General features: G+C 37.5%; 1 protein-coding gene across 2 annotated transcripts in view; it reads left to right on the plus strand.

Moving 5' to 3' along the window:
• The first annotated feature begins 3,012 nt into the window (after positions 1-3,012).
• The window catches only part of CYFIP1 (cytoplasmic FMR1 interacting protein 1), a 54,796-nt gene continuing 35,757 nt past the window's right edge, over positions 3,013-22,051 (plus strand). The window contains exons 1-9 of one of the 2 annotated variants that reach the window (XM_015890160.3): positions 3,013-3,240; positions 11,546-11,669; positions 11,796-11,885; positions 13,561-13,638; positions 15,797-15,898; positions 16,205-16,386; positions 19,831-19,927; positions 20,134-20,262; positions 21,104-21,208. In XM_015890160.3, the coding sequence (XP_015745646.1) occupies positions 11,553-11,669; positions 11,796-11,885; positions 13,561-13,638; positions 15,797-15,898; positions 16,205-16,386; positions 19,831-19,927; positions 20,134-20,262; positions 21,104-21,208 (900 nt within the window). In that variant the 5' untranslated portion in view covers positions 3,013-3,240; positions 11,546-11,552. The remainder of the gene's footprint in view (positions 3,241-11,545; positions 11,670-11,795; positions 11,886-13,560; positions 13,639-15,796; positions 15,899-16,204; positions 16,387-19,830; positions 19,928-20,133; positions 20,263-21,103; positions 21,209-22,051) is intronic. The other variant, XM_007439792.4, reaches the window with a different exon arrangement.

Below are 22,051 nucleotides of genomic sequence, written 5' to 3' on the forward strand. Positions count from 1 at the left end.
TTACTACACTGTATATAGTTAATTGTTTGGCATTCTTAGTAAATATGACTAAGCTTTTACATTTTGTAATTACAGGTAGTCCTTGGTTAACAACCATTCATTCAGTTACCATTCAAAGTTACAACATCGCTGAACAAGGAGATTTATGGCCAGTCCTCAAAGTTGCGGCCATTGCAGTGTCCCCACAGGCATGTGATTGTGATTTGGGCACTTGGCAACTGGCTTGCAATTACAATGGTTGCAGTGTCCCGCAATCATGTGATTGCAATTTGCGATCTTCACTGCTGGCTTCTGACAAGGAAAGTCAATGGGGAAGCCAGCAGGAGATCACAAATGGCAATCACATGATATTGCACCTAACAACAACATGGGATAATGACCACAACTGGAACTGTTGTAAGCTGGTGCAGTCACGTGACATCGTACTTTATGACCACGTTGCTTAGCGACAGAGTCCCCGGTCCCAGTTATTGTCGTTAACCGAGGACTACCTGTATGACTACCTGTTTTCTGCATTGTCAATTCACAAATAATGTGAGTATAATGCTTTCCTGCAAATATACAATTCCTTCAATGATTATGGCACATGGCTTGAAGACCACAAAAAAATCTCAGCTGGAATTAACCACAAACTGGTCATTCTGCAAAACAGAATCACAGATCAGTATAAATGATCTGCTGAAAATTTTAGTTGACATTGGAGTGTCCATCAGACCACAGTACAGTATTGCATGGAGAGTTATCAGAAGGAAACACAAAAGTCATTATTTAAGGTATGCAAAAGAAAACTTTGATAAGCTGAAACAGTTTGGAACAAAGTGTTTTGAACTCATAAAGCAAACACTGAAATATTCAGTCACAACCAGACAAGATACATTTTCAGAAAAAAGGATGAAATAATTGAAGAAAAGAGCATCTTGACTATTGTTAAGGATGTGGGTAGTTCTGTTATACTTTGGAGTGGGGTGGGGTGGGGTGGCATCCAGCAGCACAGCATATATTTTGCAGATGGAAGGAGGAATAAGTTGAACTAAATATCAGTATATTCTGGAAGCTAATGTCCCACTGTCATTTAAGAAATTCACGTAAAAAGAGGTTAGATATTTCAGCAGGACAGCAATCTGAAATACTGCCAAATCAACCATGAATATTTGCAAGAAAGAAAAAGGAAAGTATTGGAATATCCTTCACATTCCCCAGAATTGAATATTATTGAAAATCTGAGGAAACATCTCAAACACATGATTCATGCAAGGATACCCAAGAACATTTCTGAACTAGTGCAGCTGTGCAAGGAAGAGAGGGGAAAAAATTCCAAAAGCAAGAAAACAAAGACTATTTTATGTCTTCAGAAAATTTGCCACTTCTGGCAAAAGAGGTGTTTCAAAATCCAAACTTTTCCACCTGCCATATTCACTTTAATTTACGCAACTGCACATAAACAGTAAGTATATACTCAAAATTGCAGAAAGTTACCATGTTTTACTTTGTACTTTGTAGAAGTGATATCAGTTCTGTTCACTTAAGGATGCATTAAATCATACAACTGGACCAGGTTGCCAAACTTTTGCATGCAAATGTATGTTAATTAGTTTTGTATTGGCTGTCTCATTCTGGAAGTATTGCATGGGAAATACAAAAAGTTCCTCAATTTTGAGGATATTCTGTGAGAACGTGCATGACCGTGACTATAATGACTGAAAAATGACTCTTTGGGTTCTTGTTCCTCTTTGGTATTAGGGGCTGAACTAAAGTTTTTCACTTTTTTGCAGTTGATACAGTTCTGGCAGTTACTGTAATCACCATAGCTAACTCTTGTTGCATATTTTTCTTTCATGCATAAGATGTGGTACTACTAAAAAATTTACTAAAATGTACTACTGTATTGAGAAACACGTACTAGAAACAAAATAATCTATTCCTGTAAACAGCACGATCAACATAAGAACAAACCAAGAATGGGCAGTATTAAAAGTCATGAGGTTTAGCTCTCTTTAAGAACAAAAAGAATACTAGAGTTATTTTTCAGAAGGGACGATTAATGCCAGTGGCCTGCCACAAGACTGGTAATTATTGTAAAGTAATTTGTTGGGGCTATTCCCCTTTTTGGTATGAAAAGGTATCTGCCAAAGGCTTAAGTCTCCCCATAATCCTAAAAAAAAGGACATCTTACCATTTCAGGCTGTCGCCTCTGGTTATCTCATAAAAAAAAAAAAGACTTCCTTTCAGGAAAAATAGACTAATATGCCACCTCCCTCCAGTGCTAACTTTTCTCCTGAGGGAGCTTAGAACAGAAAAATTTGGGAGCTCTATAGAGCAAAGATGCTTTGGCTATACTGTACAACTTTTTCATCGTGCTTGTTGATGCAGGATTCCTCTCAAATTCTGTAGGAAAAAGGACTTGCTAAGATAATTTGCAACCCTAGATGCTAAGGTTTAAAGTTCACAGAGCTCGTGCGAGACGCGGTCTGTTTGTGAGTCTCACGTCTAAGCCAAAATGCGGTTTGTTTTTGCTTCGCGTGGTGTGTGACCTTGTCCCCCCTGTAAACAGGAGTTCAGGGTTAATGTAGCGTATCAGTAAAACCGCTAACAAGGCATTACAGTCTTGCCAGGAATCATCCTGCAGCCTGGGTCCACAAAGAGATTCGTCTTGGATTCACGAACCACCTATTAGTCAGGCACGTTGCAAATTCAGTTCAGTTTGGAGTTAGACGGGACACGCTAACCTAGCAAACCTGGCTTCTGTTTTCTCTTAGTAAAGACTCCGGGGCGGCAAGTAACCGAATGACATCACGTACGGCAATATTCGCACAGCTTTGTGTCTAGAAAGTAACTTTTTCTTTGTGAGGAGAAGGAGCGCTTGGGTCTCCGCCCCCTCCCACTGCCAGCCGGCGCGAAGATCGGAAAGGATTCCCTCCCTCGGAAGGAGGAGCCCCGGATAGTTTGCGGGGCGGGCTGAGTGCTTTCGAGGGGAATGGACGAGGGTTTGAGCCGGGACGGGGGAGGAGCTGGAGTGGGAGGAAGGGTGTTTCCTGGCGCTATTTCCCGGTTTGACTCTGGCCGGAAACTTCGAGCGTCCAGCGGCCCTGGGAAGCGGAGCGGCGGTAGCCCGGCGGGGCAGGAGCTGGGCGGCGCAGGGGCCAGAGCCGAAGGGGAGTGAGCCCAGCCCGCAGGGCGACTGGTATTTTCCGGGCGGCTAAAAGGAGAAGAAAGCCACAGGCCGCCTCGGCCCGAAGCTGGGTGAGAAAAACTTCCATAATTTTTCCCTTCTCCTTTCCGTCCGCGAAGGAAACGGCCCTTCGCCAAGCGGCTCTCCTCTTCGTTCTGCGGCAGGGCCGGTCTCTGGAGGGGCGTGTGCGCAGGTGGCAAAACACACCTGAAATGCACGATTTCTACTGTGCGGCCTACTTCTCGTGGATTTGGGCGGGCCTCGCTCACATCCCAAATTCCGTGGAAGTTCAGGCTTCCGGGCCATAAAATTCCGATTATTTGCGCTAAGAGCTCCGCGGAGGAATACCGAGAGGTTGCGTTAAGCCAGTCCAGTCTCGGTGCAGATGCGAGGCCTTGGAAGCGTCGTCGTTTAAGTGGGATAACCAGCGGTTTGGGGTAGATAAGTAGGGAGGGGAAAGCAGGTCGCACACGAAGATCTGTTGTGGGAAGGAAACGATGAATATGAACAGGGGCTCTTCTTAGCTTTCCGTCTTATTGAGGTTGTGAACCATTTGGAAGAATTAAGATGCGAGTGCCCTTCCTTCACAGTTTGCCCTAACAGAAATTGCAATGTACACTACATTCGTAATCACGTTTTCCCTAATTTTGAAAGGAATCTCACCCACCCCCTCCAATCTCACACTTCAGACTTGTGAATAAATTCAGAGTTGTTAACCAACCCATCCACAGATATTTTATTAATTATTTCTGGCTACTGGTTGTCTAAAAAAGCAGCCATTTTTATTAAGAATACGTATTCATTAAAAACTGGGAATAAATTTTCCTATTATAATAATGGAATAATAATGGAATCATACGCATAATTAATACTTGTTAATTAGAATTCATTGAAAGTGTGGGAAATAGTCTGCTAATGTTTACAGTGTGGGAAGAAGTACATCATGGTTGTAATCCAGTGGGTATTTACTTTGAAATATGCAAATATCATATCTCAAGACTGATTATGTTTGCAAATCATGTGTATTGTTGGTTAATTGCTTGACTAATTTTCTGTATTTCCATAATATATTGAACCTAAAGCTAACCTCAAGTTTGGATTTGCACTAGAATATAGTTTGTAATTTGCTTGGCTAGCTTGTGGGTTAGTATGTTGTGGGAACACAACCTGTGATGAAATGCCGACTACATACCTTCAACATTTGCTGGTTTTCCTCCCTTTTTATTTATTATTTTATCTGACAAACAATTTTGGAGAGTTCAAAAGACTGCATACTACTTTGTGATCAGTAAGTTGACTTAATAAAGCAACTGCTTTTATCATGGAATTTGATATTTCAGTAACAGTCAAGAGTTACTTCTGTTTTTTTATACATGTAAGTATAGCGGAAATAATTAAAAAGCAACTGAACAGTTTTAAGTAGCTTGGCCTAGGAAAGGGAGGTGAGCAGTCTGCATCTATTAGATATGCAATTCCTTTTTTCAGAGTTTTTAGAATTACCTTTGCAGTAATCAGTTTCTTACATATAGTATATATACTATACTATTACTATATATTACATATAGTAATGTAAGGTAGTGCTAAACCCGTATGTTTTTCATTGTGTGATATGCATAGTTAGCAACCCTGTTATTAAATTTTAAATTACAAAATTGTGCAATTTACAAATGCATTCTGTTTTTCTTTGGGTCACAAAGAGCTGGACACGACTTAACGACTCAACAACAACAATTTGTATTAGTCAGTAATTCACTGTTAAAATCAATAAATCTAGATAGTAAGAAACTACTATAAATGTCTCATGTCCTTGTAATACAATAACAGTTTTGTGGTAAATACGGTGAAGTTAATGGTTACTTTCACCCCTTAAACTAATATAGAAACTAATCTGTTAGTGTAGCTTTAACAGACAGTGTTTGTGCAATTGATGTACATTGTTAGTGGCTATGTAGCTTTTCTTTCACAGTTGGTTTCAGCTCTGATGGTGACAGGAGAACTAGTGGAGGAAGTAGCTGATTGAACCTCTTATGACCTTTTTGCAGTAAATGTTTTATTTTCCTCAGTTTTTGTTTCTAAGCTTTATTTATTACATTTATATCTCATTTTCCTCTTGGCACTCAAGGCAGTGTACACAGCACTTCTCCATCCCCCCCCCCCCGCGCACAGCAGCTCTGTGAGGTTGGTCGAGCTGAGGGAGAAGAACTGCTCCAAAGTCACTCAGTGAAATCCTATGACTGAGGGGGGACTTGAACCTGATTTCTCCAATCCTAGTGCAGTACCTTAATATGGATTTATTATGTTTATGCCGAAGAAAGATTTACCTGATTAAGGAAGATTAGGCAGAAAAAATGTGCCTGTATATTTACAACTGGTCAAAAACCTTCCCCCAGAACCCAGTGAGGCAGATGGCTCTGTGGGAGGGAGGCGTGAGGTGCTTAGCTGGAGCAGTCTTTGAGGTTGCCTTTCTGCTTCTTACATTGTAGGGGGTGGTAACAGAAGGAACAGCCTGTTGGAATGAGCTCTAAGATGGTGGTCTTCTGCTTGCTTTCCTTGAAAATTCTCCTCGCGGTAAACTCCTCTTCTGGTATATGGAAAGAGTCTTCTGGATTGCTTCCAGATTGTAGAATTGATTTCCTTCACACTCGCGTTTGCAACTAGTACCCACTTTTTCTGCTTTCAGATTGGATGACAAGATCTCTTTCATCCTTCTGAAGTGCTTGAATAACAGCTTCAGTTCTGTGACAGTTGCATTCAGCAGTGCTCTTAAGGTGTGATAACATGAAAATAAATATGCAAGAAGCAGTCATGTTTAATGAGGTTAACTAAAAAACTCATGTTTATCTTGAACCTGCCCAATGCTTCATCGTGGCTTCTCATATTTTTGAATTGTCGCCCTTATTTTGCTATGCAAAGGTCAGATGCGTTTCTCTAACAAAAATACTGTACATCTTGTTTTGAACAGTGTGAAGTTTTGTACATTTTGTTCTGAACTGCATGAAATATTGTGGGCTTATTTAAAAGAGTGCTATTCTAAAGCCTAGGCATCAGATGGAAAGGCTGTAACTCAATTTATATTGTGCTTCAGATGCAACAGAGACCCAGAATAGGTGGTTCTTAAAATATTAGCCCCAGACAATATCAGGAATTAAAGTACACTGAATTGGGTTTAGAATCAAATTATGTAACAGAATAGATGGAGTAATATTAGAGGTTCAGTTTTGCCCTGTAAAGTATATACTGAATGTATCCCTTTCATAAATGTCTCTTTGCAGAATACATTGTACAATACTAGCCTAAGCTTGATATGATTAAGGCACAGTTGAGGCCTGGTTTACACATATAACAGAGTACAGTGGAAGGTAGTAGTGAACAGTAGGTAGGTAAGCTTTTTTTTTTTCTTTAGTGCTCCTCTCTTTAGCAAATGAGATAAAACAAGAGGAGAAAAACTGAATGGAAGTAGAAAATCAGCATTGCATGAGGAAACATTTTAATCATTGTCTCACTTTTGCTGCTGCTTTTTTTCCCACTTGTATTCAGTATTTTTCTAAAAGCTGGACAGAATTATGTAAAATGATTGCATTTCTACATGTTGAAGTATCACATTGTTTTGCCTTCTAATTCTGCTGCAACTGTAGGGTATGGGCTCATCATAGTCCTCTAGCAGACACCTCATTAACTGTTTTTAGAGGTGAAAGCTCCTAGTGCAGCTTTCATCTCATCCCCAGCTCACATTTGCCTTTAGCTGTTCCAAATTAAGAGTCGTGTTGTTCCTCTTCTCCCAACCTGTCTTGCTGTATGGACGTTCTACAATGAATGTCTCGTTGACAATGTAGGGTTGGGATCCACCCAGCTCCTACTAGACACTTTCAGTTGTTGCTGGTACACCCCTTTCCTCTGTTTGTGATTACTCCTCCATGGATTTTTGGGCTTAAGCTGCAGGAGAAATCAGGTTCCCAGCTTCCAGAGGTGCCTGCCCATATAATGCCTAATTGGCACAAAAGTGCCAATTTTATTGCTGCACTTAGAGATTTGGTGTCAGGCTTCTTGCAAACTGATCCAGAAACAAAAAAACAGGCACTAGGGGATACATAGGGTTATGATAAATAGACTTATTACAAAAAAGCAAAATAACCCATTCCAGAAGAATTTCAGCAACTACTGTGTATCTGATGCAAAATTTAGCTATAGTGAAATCAGAGTTCAAATTCCTGTGTCTTATTCTATCAATGTGGTTCAAGCAGACTAGAAACTAATATTGTTTTTGGAAAGGAGTGATGGTTTTGGTAATAGATTAATGGCTATCAAGCTGCTTGCTTGTAAACATCTGAGATCTATCATATATGGGTTATTTGGGAGCTGGTGTGAAATTGACAAATATCCTGCCAGTTTTGTCTTGTAGTGGGAGTGAGGGCTCCTAAGTGCAACCGGTGAATTAGAAATTAATGCCTTCAAAGTTTCTTGCAGCTCATCCACTGAACCTGTGACTTGTCACTTGAGCTATTTTTGAATATCGGTCTCCTGGTCTTCTGGAAGACCAGTAAGCCTGTATCCAAAATAGCGTGGCTGACAAGTGAAGCAGAGGACAGTCTTGGTCTGCGGTAAGAGGGAACTCTCTTGAGACACCATGTGAGCTTCCTCCAGCTTCAGCCTGCATACTTCCTCTGCCTCACCAAGGTATCAGAATGCCCCAACTGTTTGTGCATCTATGAAGAAGCTTTAAATTGATGTAGATGTCATCTTTAAGGGTGCAGTTTTTGTTATCTAATGCCAGTGTAATTTATAATAATAAAAAGGCCACTCACTTCAAACAGTTTAAAATAAACAATACTCAGCTATAAGTTAATAGTTTCTTCTCTTTTGAATTAAAGCGTTTCTGCTGATGGTTCTTTTTCTCATGTTTTTTTTGGGGGGGGGTTACTGGTTGTTCTTGTTTCCTTACACTAAAAATAGGGAACTGTAAGGTACATGCTGATCTCTTAAAGAAAATTGTTAAACTTGTGTTCCTTTTTTATATAAAATTCATGTGACTAAAGAGAACCAAGGAGACAGTTGATAGCACTTTTGCGGAACAACATGGAAATGAAATACTCAGTTGCAACTTCGTCTTTGAGACTAACAAGCTCACTTTACTCACTGTTCACTAGATCTGGTTCTGTTGATAGCAGTAAGCTTAAGCTAGCATAGCGCTGTGTGTAACTCTTTGTTTAACGTATTGCATTTTGGATCTTTATTTGATGAAACATCCCATTCAAAGTATGACACTGGTATTTTGAGGGTGAACTGTATTCTTTGCTGCATTTTGGAGGCATTTTGCATTCACAACAGCTCTGTTTCAAATGTCAAATCTTCCAAAATGGTGCAAGATGTTGAATTTCACATTTAAAATAGTTCTTTATGATATTTTTCACTTGAAATGTTTCAGAATGAAGAGTTTTGCATACCCTTAGATTCAATACCAGAGAACCCAGCAAACAAGGGCCCAGTTTGTAGGGAGCTGCTTATCTTGGGTGATACTCCAGCTAACAATTTGTGCTTGTGCTTTTTGTTTCTTCAGTTGTCTTTAACAAAACCTGTGCGGTGATTTGCTTGAGTCAGAACCTTTTGGCTGGGGTTTTTATCCAATCCTAAGAAGGGAGCAGAGTTTAAAAAAAATATCAGGAGAAAAGATAATGTGTTAGAGTGGCTCTGTTTTGTAGACATTGTAGTCTCTGTGTCTAGAGGCCAAAAGGAAGGATTAAGTTCAAAATAACTTCCCTTCTGGATCTGGACCATTTAATGTGCCAAAGTTTTAGTGAGTAAATCTACAGAAAACCTTGGGTAAAAATCAAGTTAGTGATTCGCTTTTAATCATAAAGTCAAGATCATCACAAACTAGCTCTAAATTTATTGAGGTTAGCATGTCCTCTGAATGCTGCTTATGTCAGTCTTCATTGATAGAATATCCTATTATAGTTTCCTTTACATCTTTTTTGAAAAATAGCAGAGATTTGAACTGGTGTTAGAACTTGAAAGATACAATTTATTCTGAAGGTACTTATAAATATTCATATTCATTCTGGTTTCTCAGTTCTCAATGCAATATATTAATTGTGTTTTGCATATTCCCACTTTTCAAACCACGTGAAGTACAGGTAGATCTCGTTTAACAACTGTTTGCAGTTACCACTGTGATGAAAAAGTAACTTAATGACCAGTCCTTGCATTTATGATCTTTGCAGTGTAAAACAAAGGAAAGCTGAAGTAAGATCATAAGCACAGTCACAGTTTCACTTAGTTGTTTTGCTTAACGACCAAGTTGCCAGTCATAATTGTGGTCTCTAATCGAGGATTACCTGTATATAAAGTTCAAGGACAATTGTGTTTTGAACACATTTGCAATATTTATTTCTAAAGGTTACAAGGAATGTCAAAGCAACTAAAAGTGTCAGGTTGTTTTCCCAATTAAATGTAATCATATCTTATCAGCATGTTAGGTCACTATTGCATTTTTCTAAATCTGAATTATAGAAATAGCCTAGTATTAGATTGTTGTCTGGCCTGTTAGTTGACAAAACAGCTGTAATCACTCTACTGCCTAAATTTGTACCTATCCTATACAGTTGTATGACCTAGTTCACATACTGCATTAATATACAGTATAATGTGGTTTGGTTGCTTTTTGCTTATTGAGTTTATAACAGCTTAACCACAGGGTATTTATGTGAGGTGTGGTACATTTACTTATTACAGCCTGGCTGGCTCCACATGACAACCTAGATCTCTGATGTTTATCTAAGTTTACCAATTTTATCTAAAGTTAAGCAATTGCTAGCCATAAATGAGAAGTAGGAATGGCTGAAAAATGGCAGCTGCCATCAGCTACCCCCAGCTTCATTTTCATTCCTATCAGTGCACCAGGAAGTTAAAATAAGGACATCAAAGGGGTAGGTGGGGGAGGAAGCTCAGTTAGGAAGTCTCAGTGGGGTAGTCACCAAATGACATGGACAGTGACAAGGCATGCTGCTTGTAGTTCGTTAGTTGTCTCATCTGGTGCCTTTACTTGGGTTAGTGTGTGATCCAAACATACTTGGTGAGTTTCATCATATAACATGTTAACAAAGATTATTTTGTTTTTCTACCGTTGAGATGTATGTAGTTATAACATCTTGTAATCCTTCTACATCAGACTTTGGGAGTTTACTCCATTGTATCACGCACAACTGTATTGTTGTTCTGTCAAGGGAGTACAGTATTAGCATATTATCAAATAGTGTTGATGAAAGGATCCTGCAGAAGTTACAGAAAAATAGCAATACTGTTGTTAGACTTGCATATTAAGGAGCCATAGTGAATCACCCTAGTATAGAATTTAATGGGGGGAGGGAAGCAAGAAGGTGTGACATAGGTATTCTGTGGTTTTAAAAATTAGTATGAACATTTCTAGCGAGATCCAAGGTTAAGCAATGAAGCATAAAAACAATATGGAGCAAGTGAACTGCCCTATTGAAAAAGTATTCCACTACATCTAGTCTTCTGAGTCAAGTGCTGTGACTAGGAAGCACATTTTAGGATCAGTAAATTACAGTGGTACCTCGGTTCACGAACTTAATTCGTTCCGCAACTCTGGTTGCGAACCGAATTGGTCGTGAACCGAATCAAATTTTCCCATAAGGTTCAATGTAAATACGGTTAATCCGTTCTGACCCCTCCGAATTTGGTCGCGACCCGATTTTTGATCGCGTCCCGAATCAAATTTCCCCATAAGGTTCATTGTAATTACGGTTAATCCGTTCTGAACCATATGTTTTTTTTTTAAAACCGCAAAAATATGACACAAAGTACAGTACGAAGAGAGAGAACGCTAACCTTGCTCGACGCGACTTCTGGCATGGAGGACAGGAAAGCGGGTGGGGAGGCGGTTACTGCTTGGAGGGAGAGTCCCCCTCCCTACAGGAAGCCGCGACCACGTGTCATGGGAGGGAAAATGGCCACGGATCCTGTTCGTCACCCGATGCGGAGTTCACAAACGGAGGCAAAATTTTGCAATCGGAGCTGTTCATGAACCGAGGTACCACTGTAATTGTGGGGTTTACAACAGCCATCTTAAGCTGGAGAGTATGCGTTATGATTTTTTTTCCCTGAATGCGATGGTCATGATATGACTGTTGTCTGTCATCTTTAATTAGTGAATACTTGTATTAAATACTTCCTACATGTGATGGACCAATTTTTAAACAGTGTGTTAGGCTGAAGGTAGATTGAGTTTTCTTTGTTAAATGGGGCTCTCACCAGACTATTTTTATTCAATTGCATTCCAAGAACTAGATTGTGCCTGTGTTTCTGGATTCACCACAATAAATCTCATGATTTTTAAAAAATCTGGCTCCTTTTTTATAGAATCAGAATGACTGCCCAAGTTACCCTGGAAGATGCTTTGTCCAATGTAGATCTCCTGGAAGAATTACCACTACCAGATCAACAACCATGTATTGAGCCCCCTCCATCATCGTTGCTTTATCAGGTATGATTTCTGTTAAAATAAATATTTGCTAGCAAATGTAATATTTAGACATGTTTTATATTAACATAGTTGAATCATTTTTTTCATGATTATTCATCATTTTGGGTCATTTTTCATTGCATACAGCCAAATTTCAACACCAATTTCGAAGACAGGAATGCATTTGTTACAGGCATTGCAAGATATATTGAACAAGCAACTGTTCATTCTAGTATGGTAAATATATTTTTCTATTGGGTTTTAATTTCTTTACAGCAACAACAATAAACATGTTTCGTAGCATAATGAATTTCCTTTTGGTGGAGCTTGATTAAAGTAGAAAGAAATAAGGAATTAAGTTTGTGTGTTTGTTTCATCCAGAAATATTTCATGTACTTTAGGAATTATTTATAACTAGCTGAGGATAATATTTCTTTAATAAATACCTCATTCTTAACAATGATACACAATTATCATCTGTTCTAGGAATTTTTATGCATTTTCATGTGTTCCATAATACATTTTTTAGCCTTATAGGAGGCAACCCCAGAAGTTGTTTAAAGGAAATGGGTTGAAGTGTCAGTTTAAGCCTTTTTGCCATTTAAATAGGAATGTAATACCAGGTAAATGTTACAGTTCTTAATCCTAAAGCTATCACAGGTTTTACTAGTGTCCTTACTGAGCCCACATCCATAGCAAAGTGGAAGCAAACCTAGCTGGCTGATCTAAAGCTTCTGATAGGCAATTAACGTGTAACTAGAGAATTGGAAGAAAACATCCAGAGACAGTTTACAAGGCAGCCAGGTTAAAAGAGAGAAGAAAAGACAAAGGCAGTATATAATCCAGGTCAGAGTCCAGGAAGTCAATCCAAGTGTCCAGGGCAGTGTGCAGGATCACAGGAACACATTAGGTACAGATGTTTCAACATTGGGCAAACTTACACCTAGACTGCATATAGTTCAGTCAGGATGCAGGTCTACTTGACAGCAGTAGTGGCTCTGAGTAGATCATTAATCTGTGAGAGCTTTTTCTTATAATCTCCCACTTCTATACCTCTCAGTCTTTTGTATACCTAGCAATACTACTGTTCCTCCAGGCTTGGAGGTTCCTCTGAGGAAATTGGATCAGAGCCTTTGCTTGCAAGGACTGATTCTTATCACTGAAGCAGTATAGAAGTTTCATGAATATACAGGCCAATATACTCTTATTGGCATGGGCCAGGAGTCAGTGACTTGATTAGCTTCCAAGTCCCTCCTATGGCTTTCATCTCCTGAGGATGAGTTATTTATGAGGACTTATGAGGAATCATACTTATGAGGTATGATTCTTGCTTAGGTTATAAAATGGCTCTTGACTAAAATCTGAAAAAAAAGCTCTCTCCAAATGACAGAGGTGGTTGTGGCAGGAACCATATGCAGTGATATACATGGTTTGTGTGAAGAAGCCCTAGGTTCTATCCTTGGCATCTCCAGTTTAGAAGAATGCCAGGTAGCAAGTGATATGAAAGACTTTTGCCTGAGACCCTGGCAATCCATTTGTTTAGAATAGGAATATAGATGGACAAATAATCTGATCTTCTGGAAAGTAGCTTCTTACGTAGTATCTAGGTGAGTCTGTGATGTTGCTCAAATAGAACAACTTTGCCTTAGGCACATACCAGTTCAGCATCCTATGAAACTTGCCCTTTTCATTTTTTGATAAGACACTCAATATTGTTGAAACAGTATTAATTATTCTAACAAGTCTGTGATTTTAAATGATATATGTAGAAGAATTAGGGCTGATTTCCTTGTTAATATGCTTAAGATTTAGAGAAATAATGCAAAACATTTTTTTCATGTTTGCTAGCTTTGATCATTTTTGTGTATTTTAAACCTCCTTACTTAAATTATTAGCTTTCGTTTTATTATAGAATGAAATGTTGGAAGAAGGTCAAGAATATGCTGTTATGCTATACACATGGAGAAGCTGTTCAAGAGCTATCCCACAGGTAGATTACCTTAGAATTATTATTTTAATGTCCTATAGCTGTGGAAGAGACTTTTATAGAGAAATAGTATCTTGCAGTAGCATAAGAGACATTCTATAAATGGGTCAGTCTGAAATCTCTGAGCTTTTTCCCTATAGGCTGTGTTGTACAGTATAGCTTAATGATACATTTACCGCACATATATGCTTTCAATGACTTATCAGTCATTTCCTGCTTTCTGGACATAGTTGCTAAAACCACTGTGTTTTAGATGGAAGTACTGAACTATAATCTATAAATGTATTGGACTAACATAAAAAAAGATTCCCCATACCCCACCCTTTTCAGTTGCACAGACTTTGGGAATAACAGCTAACTCAACATCTCTTTGTTTAAGAAGCAGAGCTGAAGTCCTCAGTACTGCCTTTGAGGGCCAAAATATATCATGCATGTTTCTAAGAGAGAACATGTCTGACCCTTTCCAATGCTTTCCTCTAGTCCCAGACAATATGTGAGCTAATCTTGGGTTCAGGGGATAAGTAAAAACTGTCTTGCATTATCCTGGGATGCATAATCCACATAATGGCATCTTTGCTGAAGTTTGAAATCAGAACCCAATTTAATCTATCTATTGCCTGTGTGTAAATCCATTTTGAGAAAAATCATGTTTTATGATCTCCCTTTTGCTACTTTCTGTCACATTCATATACTCACACTCTTTTAAATTTGATGAATTCTGTAATAATGTCAAGTGGGATTCCCCCCTCAGATTTCTCCCTTTTCAGTAAAGCTCCTTTCAGTGAAGCTTAAGGTAAAGTATCTTCATGATTCCACGGTCACATTCATTTAATTTTCTGGACAACAATATAGAAGTAGTTTGCCACTGCTGCCTTTAGGGATTTTTTTTTTTTAAAGTTTCTCAGTTTAGCCTACAGCCTGGAATTTCCTAGTTGTCTCCTATCCAAGTAGTAACCCAGTCTTTTCCTGCTTGGCTTTTCAAAATCAGCCAAAATCAGATAGATGCTGCCATATAGCTGGGCTCTTCTTGCTTACCTATCCATTGTTTCTTTCAACAAGCATCTAGCCAAGGGATGGAATTAATACTGGAGAAGTAGCTACGTACACAAGCATGATCTAAAATTTGATCCCCCTCCCATATTTTTTAATCTGCAGTTGACAGTACTTTTTCACAGCTTAAGAAATGTTTTGATATGGAGAGAGAAATGATTTGGGGAACTGTGCTTCTGGGCATACATCGTTGAACATTGGACCCTCCCTTTTCAGCTCTAGTAAGCAGAAGACAGTTTATTCCCTTTAGTTTGCCAATCCATCAGACAAATACTTAGACCTGCCTGCAGTCCTTTTTCTGCCACAATTTGGTTGCAGCACAAGGAATAGCAAATAGATTTATTTCTTCATCATTTGGGGATAGCCTATCTTTTAAATTGTGCATATCTTGGCATAGGAGATATTTCAGAACATCTCTAGCCCTGCCATAGTCCTAGACAAGTTTCAGGGCTCTCTACTTGAAACAGCACGCCTGATTCTTTTTTTTATGGAAACAATCACCTTTGTGAATTTCTCGTTTCCTCCAACTTGTTTTATGTTATTACAACCTGGTAATGAGAGGAAAACAGATATGGCATAACATTGACAGTGGTGTTTTCTGTTTGTTGTAAGAATCATGAGAGACCAACTCACTCTTTGCTTCTACAATGTGTAAGAATGACAAACATTTCCTGAAAAAATCATGGATTTGATTAAAAAATAAAACATAACTTGGAAATTGTTGTATTGGATGAAATCTGTACTACTTTGCTAACAGCTTCAAGAGTTACAGAGAAGTATCATTCTTGAGAAAAGAAATACATTCATTGAAATCAATGCTGCTTTCTTTTATTTCCAACATGGTAATCAGTCAGTTCCTAAGAATACTGTATATAAGATCCTTGGGATTTGAGTATATATATACTCCAAGTGTTTTTATTTATATAATCCAGCAACCTTAAAACTAGCACTCAAGTAAAATATTTATAAAATCAAGTATTTGTGAAAACTGTTACTACTAATAAAAACACTGTGAAAGGTACATTTTAAACATGAAGAAGCCATATTACATGGCAGAACATGATTTGAAGTTGGAATTTTTTTTGCTTTAACTTATCCTTTTCTTTTTCAGGTAAAATGTAATGAGCAACCCAACAGAGTGGAAATTTATGAAAAAACTGTGGAAGTACTTGAACCAGAGGTCACAAAGCTGATGAATTTTATGTATTTTCAGGTAAATAGTTATTAATTGCTAGCTTAGATTATCTTCTCCCTCCCCCCCACCCTTTTTGGTGTTCCAGTTCTGGCATTGTCCCTGCTATATCTGTCTGTTGAATAGAAGATAGATGTTTTATATTGTTTAAATAAAGAAGTCTCATGAAGAGTACTTTATGTGTTTGAATGCGCCTGGAAAAATCTGATCAGTGCAATTTGTGAATATAGTCTAGTTCTTTTGGCATCATATTGTACTTGCAATTAAGGGGGGAATAGCTTGCCCTTTGTGTTGTTTTTTAAAACATGGATTTATTTTTATGCACAGAGAAATGCCATTGAAAGATTCTGTGGAGAGGTGAAGCGTTTGTGTCATGCAGAGAGGAGGAAGGACTTTGTATCTGAAGCTTATTTGATCACTCTTGGAAAATTTATCAACATGTTTGCTGTTTTAGATGAGCTGAAAAATATGAAATGCAGTGTGAAGAATGACCATTCAGCCTACAAGCGGTGAGAGGTTTTTCAAAGAATAACAAAAATACAATCATGAATATAATGCTGAAAAAAAATAAGCAAACTAGTCTTTGTTGTTGTTCGGTCGTTAAGTTGTGTCCGACTCTTTGTGACCCATGAACCATATTGTGCCAGGCCTTCCTGTCCTTCACTGCCTCCCTGAGTTTGCTCAGTTTCATGCTCATTGCTTCAGTGATGCTATCTAACCATCTCATCCTCTGCCGCCCTCTTCTCCTTTTGCCTTCAATCTTTCCCAGCATCAGGGTCTTCTCCAAAGAGTCCTCTCTTCGCATTAGGTGACCAAAGTATCTGAGCTTCAGCTTTATTATCAAGTCTTATCCTAATATTAATCACTCAAAAACTTTATAAATAATGGTCATTTTTGTATAAGCTTACTGTTGGGTCCTGCTGACTTCTAATGAAATAAGTTAATTTTTACAAGCAATTCTAATTTATTTATTAAATGTATATGGCCACCCACCTCAAGTACATGACTCTGGGCAGCTAACAGTTAAAAACTGAATAAAAACTATAAAATTATAAATAACATAAATAGCAGTCAAGCAACCAACCTACAATAACATTAACAATTTTCCCAGTTAATATAACCAAGGAACGGGCTCATCCATGCCATCAAGGCTCCAGATTCAATAGCAAAACCAGGTCTTTAAGGCCTTGCCCAAAGCCAGCAGGGTCGGGGTGAGTCTGATTGTCATGTTTTCTATACCAATCGATAAATTTAGGTGTTTCTAATGCTCTTCTGTATTGTACAGTGTTTATTTTGCTAGTATTGGTAGAATGAATATGTGTTGTAAATTTACAGGTGTCTTTTAAATAGCACTTCAGAGTAACTAGAATTTCCCAGTAACTGGTAGTAGGTCATTTACTGAATATTCCATAAGGCATCAATCCAGAAAAACAAGTACATTTGACCAAAACATGAAGAAAATCTGCTTCAGATGCTTGCTGTCTCTGATAATAATCCAGATAGTCACAATATATTTTGTTTAATTTAAACAGAATCAGATACCATTGATGCACACTGTATTTATTATGGACTCACTTTGCAGGATTTTCCCTTTAGGGGAAAAAAAAGCTCTTTAGGATAAAAGTACACTGGGACAGTTTGACCACAAGGTGGCAATATTTTGCTTTAGTCATATGCTATTTTTCCTCCCCCCCCAAAAAAAGCAACCTTGCTAACTGGTCTCATTGTGACTTGGAAAATATTCTAACACTGAGTTGAAAATATGAAAGAGAAATTCAGCCTATATTGGAACTGTACCCACATCACCTTTGTCTGGATTTCTTGTTCTTTTCTTGAAAAATGTTCAGGAGCCAGATAAAACATATGTATTTGTTGAAAAGATGTACATAGAACTTTGATACAGTAGTTTCATTATATATGCCTCATCTTTGCAAAAGAACTCCAGAGTTAGGTTAGAGCTGAAACATTAATGAAGCTAAACCTTTGTTAGAGACATGGCTCTAACAGTTCTGATGAATTGTTACCTCTGGACAGTGTAGATAGATTTTCTGCTTTCAGTCTATCCCTTCTCTTAAACTAAAACCTGAATACTGTAAATCTGTCATGATGGCAGAAGACTGTTGCTTCTGATTTATGGGAAGGTTTGAACCACAATACTGTACCCTTCAACAAAACTGAGTACTCAATTCATCATGTTTTCAGTTGTATGATCTGGACAAGGTCTGCATCTTTTTCTGTAGTCAAGTGCGTAGTTACTCATTGAATGCATTAGGACTTCTGAGTTGTTACAAGCTGCAGGAAACGATCTCTTCTGAGATTGCACCTGCCAACATTTGCCTGGCAGAAATGAGCCAGGTGGTTGATTATGATGTTAATTACAATTAGCAGGCTCATTAACCTGGTTTTGTTTCTTTTTTTGACAAATACATTCCATACAGGATTTTCCTTGTACAAAACTTAGTGTCCTAGTGTCACCTAGCGTCTGATTGTAAACTTTTGCATTCACAATCTGCTGTTGCCTTTAGGCTTTCTAGATTGGCCAGCAGGCAGTGGGTGGGGAAATGAAGAATAGCTTAAGGTTTTGTTTTTTTTTAATCAGCTCTCAGCTGGCAACTGAAAATGACAAGCTTCTGTTGTCATTTAATGATATATGTTCTTAAAAGATGGAAGTTTGGATCTCTGCCCCTTGAGGTTTTATGGTGGTGACTCTAAAGTCTTGAGTGTGTCAGCTGTATCTCATAGGTCTCTTTATCTGTTGTTGAATGTACTGTTTTACTATTCCTTATCTACTGGTACAACTTCAGTGTAATAAAACAGTTCACAGAATTTAAGAGTGATATCTTGTATTCCAGTCTATTTTGGTTACATGTTCTTAAATTTACTTTTATTCTTACCAAAGATAGGTTAATAACATGAAATATTTAAATAGTTGTGTGAAGAAGAAGCAACAGAGAAAGGAAGACTATTGATTTTGGACAGTGTGGCTATTCTTTGTTTAGCTAGTCAGCACAAGAGAGAGCCAAAATTAGAATAATTTCTTTTTTAAAAAAATTAGTAATGATTTTTAAGGAGGAAGCATGTGTAAGTCCTGAGCATAACTCTACAATGAAATTTTCAGTACAGTTTTGGCACACATGCATACATAACCATTTACTACTGAATTCAGATAGCACTGCTTACATTTTACAGCTTTGGACCAATGCTGAGGTTCACCACTGTTGCAAGGAAAGTTTCCATGCTTGGGTCAGCAGTGCCAATAAATGCAGCTGGGGAAACTAGTTTACTAATTCTAGTAACCCTCTTACATGAAACATTTTCACTGCCTGCTTCTCAGCATTAGTAGCTACCAAGAAAGAAGGTTCACCGTTTCACTGTTATGCTTTCACTGACAGACAAAAGCATTTCAGTTTACATATGCGTATAATATATAAACAAGTTTGGTTGCTAAGTTGAGTACTTGTTTTTATTAGAACGTTTTTAATCGTTTTTGCTATGATTAAAACTATAATAGAATATTTTATAATATAATAAAGCTATAGTAATACCATGGTTTTACTTTAAACATTGTGATCAGTTTTTCTACTTGGTACTCATTCACTGAGCCTCAACAGATGGTAACACCTAGATGGCCTTGGCTGATTTTAAAAGTACTGTGTACGGCAGGACATTTAGAATTTATATAGAAACCCTAGAAAATCCCAGGGCTATAGGCTAAAAAGTTAAGAGAACATACGGTCATAGTTGTGTAGCTTCTATGAATCTTTCCTTTCATTAAAGATATAGGCATTATTCTTAATTTATATAACTGTCTCTGATGTATATTTGTAGGTTAATAATGTTAACCTACAAATATAAACAATTTGCTGGAAGAGTCAGGGAAATCATGGAATGGTATAGTTAGAATATAAATTACTTTTGTAGATTTAACTTATTTTCTCTCATTTCTTTGAAAGGGCTGCCCAATTTTTGCGTAAAATGGCTGATCCTCAGTCTATCCAAGAATCCCAGAATCTTTCCATGTTTCTTGCCAATCACAACAAGATTACACAAGTAAGTTTCATATTTAACACTAACACTATATAAACTGCTCATTAAGCTGTTCTGTGAATTTTAGCATTTTTTTGCTATGTAATTAATAAAAGTATAGCTACTTGAGTATTATTTTAATAACAGTGAATTGTATCCATTGATTCCTTTCTTCATTGTTTTAATACGATTTAAGACAATGTTAAATCATATGCTTTTCTTTGCTCCAGTCTTTACAGCAGCAACTTGAAGTAATTCCTGGTTATGAGGAGCTGCTGGCTGATATTGTGAATCTTTGTGTAGATTATTATGAAAACAAAATGTACCTAACACCTAGTGAGAAGCACATGCTTCTAAAAGTAAGTTATGTTGCTAGAAACTGTATAAAAACCTGGGTGGGTGGGGGAGGCGCTGGCAAATAGTTTACCTGAAATGCTAATGCATCACTGTTACTCAATTCAAAATAATTATTCTCCTTAAGTATTTATACCTTTTTTTGTTTGTATTCTCTCCTCCTTAAAAAAAAAAGACAATAAAAGATCTCTTTTATTCTTTTTTTGAGAGGCAAGGGAAAAGACCAGAATGGAATAAATACATCATTGCAATTTTGTCATAGCTGGTAAAAGGGATGCAGAAGTAAATGTATTGGATTCAGTGGTTAGTGGAACCAAATAGCTCATCTAATAACCGTCTATTAATTGCATTGTCTTTTAGCAAAATGAATATAATAATTTTTGAAATGCTGAAATAACCAGTGCATTTAATTCTCAATGGTGGTGGTTCTCTTTAAAATTGAAAAAATTAAAGACTATGCAAAGAAGCTAACACAAGAGTTTCTAAAGCATGTACCTCCCAATGCTTTTAATTGCATATTATAGAAGGCTAACATTGGTTAGGATGTTCTTATTGTGCCCATTTTTGCAGAGAACAATCTGTCTGGTTTTTAACATTGTTATTAAATATGAAAGAAACCCAGCTGCCTGTTTTTATTGTTTCTGGTGCAGTCACTTTCTTTCCTCTTCCTTCTAATCTTTTCATGCCATATCTTTTGGATGGTAAACTCTACAACAGCTGTCTCGTTACTAATTCTTGTAAACTCTTCTTGGAGTTTCTTTAGGCTGAAGAGCAAGGTAAAAATGCTTCAGATAGATAGACTTGCATTCTTGGCCTGCAAGCAATGTTCCTATGTTCTCTTTACAGGTGATGGGCTTTGGTTTATACCTGATGGATGGCAGTGTCAGTAACATCTATAAATTAGATGCCAAAAAAAGGATAAATCTCACAAAGATTGACAAGTTTTTTAAGGTTTGTTAAGAATCGTTAACATGAGTAGTGATGTATCTTTATGAAGATCTTGGTTTCTTAGGTAACGTGCTAAATCTTTGGGAACAAAACAACAGGTTTATAAGGGTCAGATTATTGTACAGAGAAAGAAAATGTCAGTTTTTTTGAGTAATCAACACAGTATCTTTTAAGATACTGGGGTGGTTGGACATTCACAGCTTTCCAAGCTCTGATTATATACTGATGGTATTTCCCACCTGTTAACCTTGAAAGGTATAATAATTCAGGCTCAGAACCTGTTCAGGAGACATTTTCCCCTGGGGATGTTTTTGCCCTGGTTTCTAATTAGAACAGTGGTGGGCGGTGTTGGTGTACTGGGCACCATTTACTGGCATCACTGTGTTTATGAAGTTTTAGAAAAGAAGATAATTCTATCAAAATTACATCATATTGCATTTAATTCCGTGCACATTGCTGTATGACACTTCTTTATTTGGATCCATGATTCTATGACTGCTTTGCTTTAATTTTATATATTTTAATGGTGTATAAGCAGCTCTGCTGAACTATTTTAATATAGGAAAGTGGCAAACAATGATATGGCTGCCTATATCTTCAGTATTTTACCTATTTTAATTTATATTTTCCTTACAGAAAACTATGTACTCCATATTCTAGTATATCTCTGCATGATGATGCTAAAATAAGCAGGAGCCTACTCACCCATATTTTATTGCATATGGATTATGCTATAGAAGGGGAATTTGTAAGATTGCTGTAAAAGAGTAGTGCTCTATGTGATTGCTAATAACCTGGCTAGATCCATTTAGAAAAATAAGGGAGCATGAAATGTGGGTAAAATCT

This window comes from Python bivittatus, unplaced genomic scaffold (genome assembly GCF_059951505.1).
Source record: "Python bivittatus isolate LINGU-HERP-01145 unplaced genomic scaffold, Pbiv_v1 ctg000350_np1212, whole genome shotgun sequence".
Lineage (NCBI taxonomy): Eukaryota > Metazoa > Chordata > Lepidosauria > Squamata > Pythonidae > Python > Python bivittatus.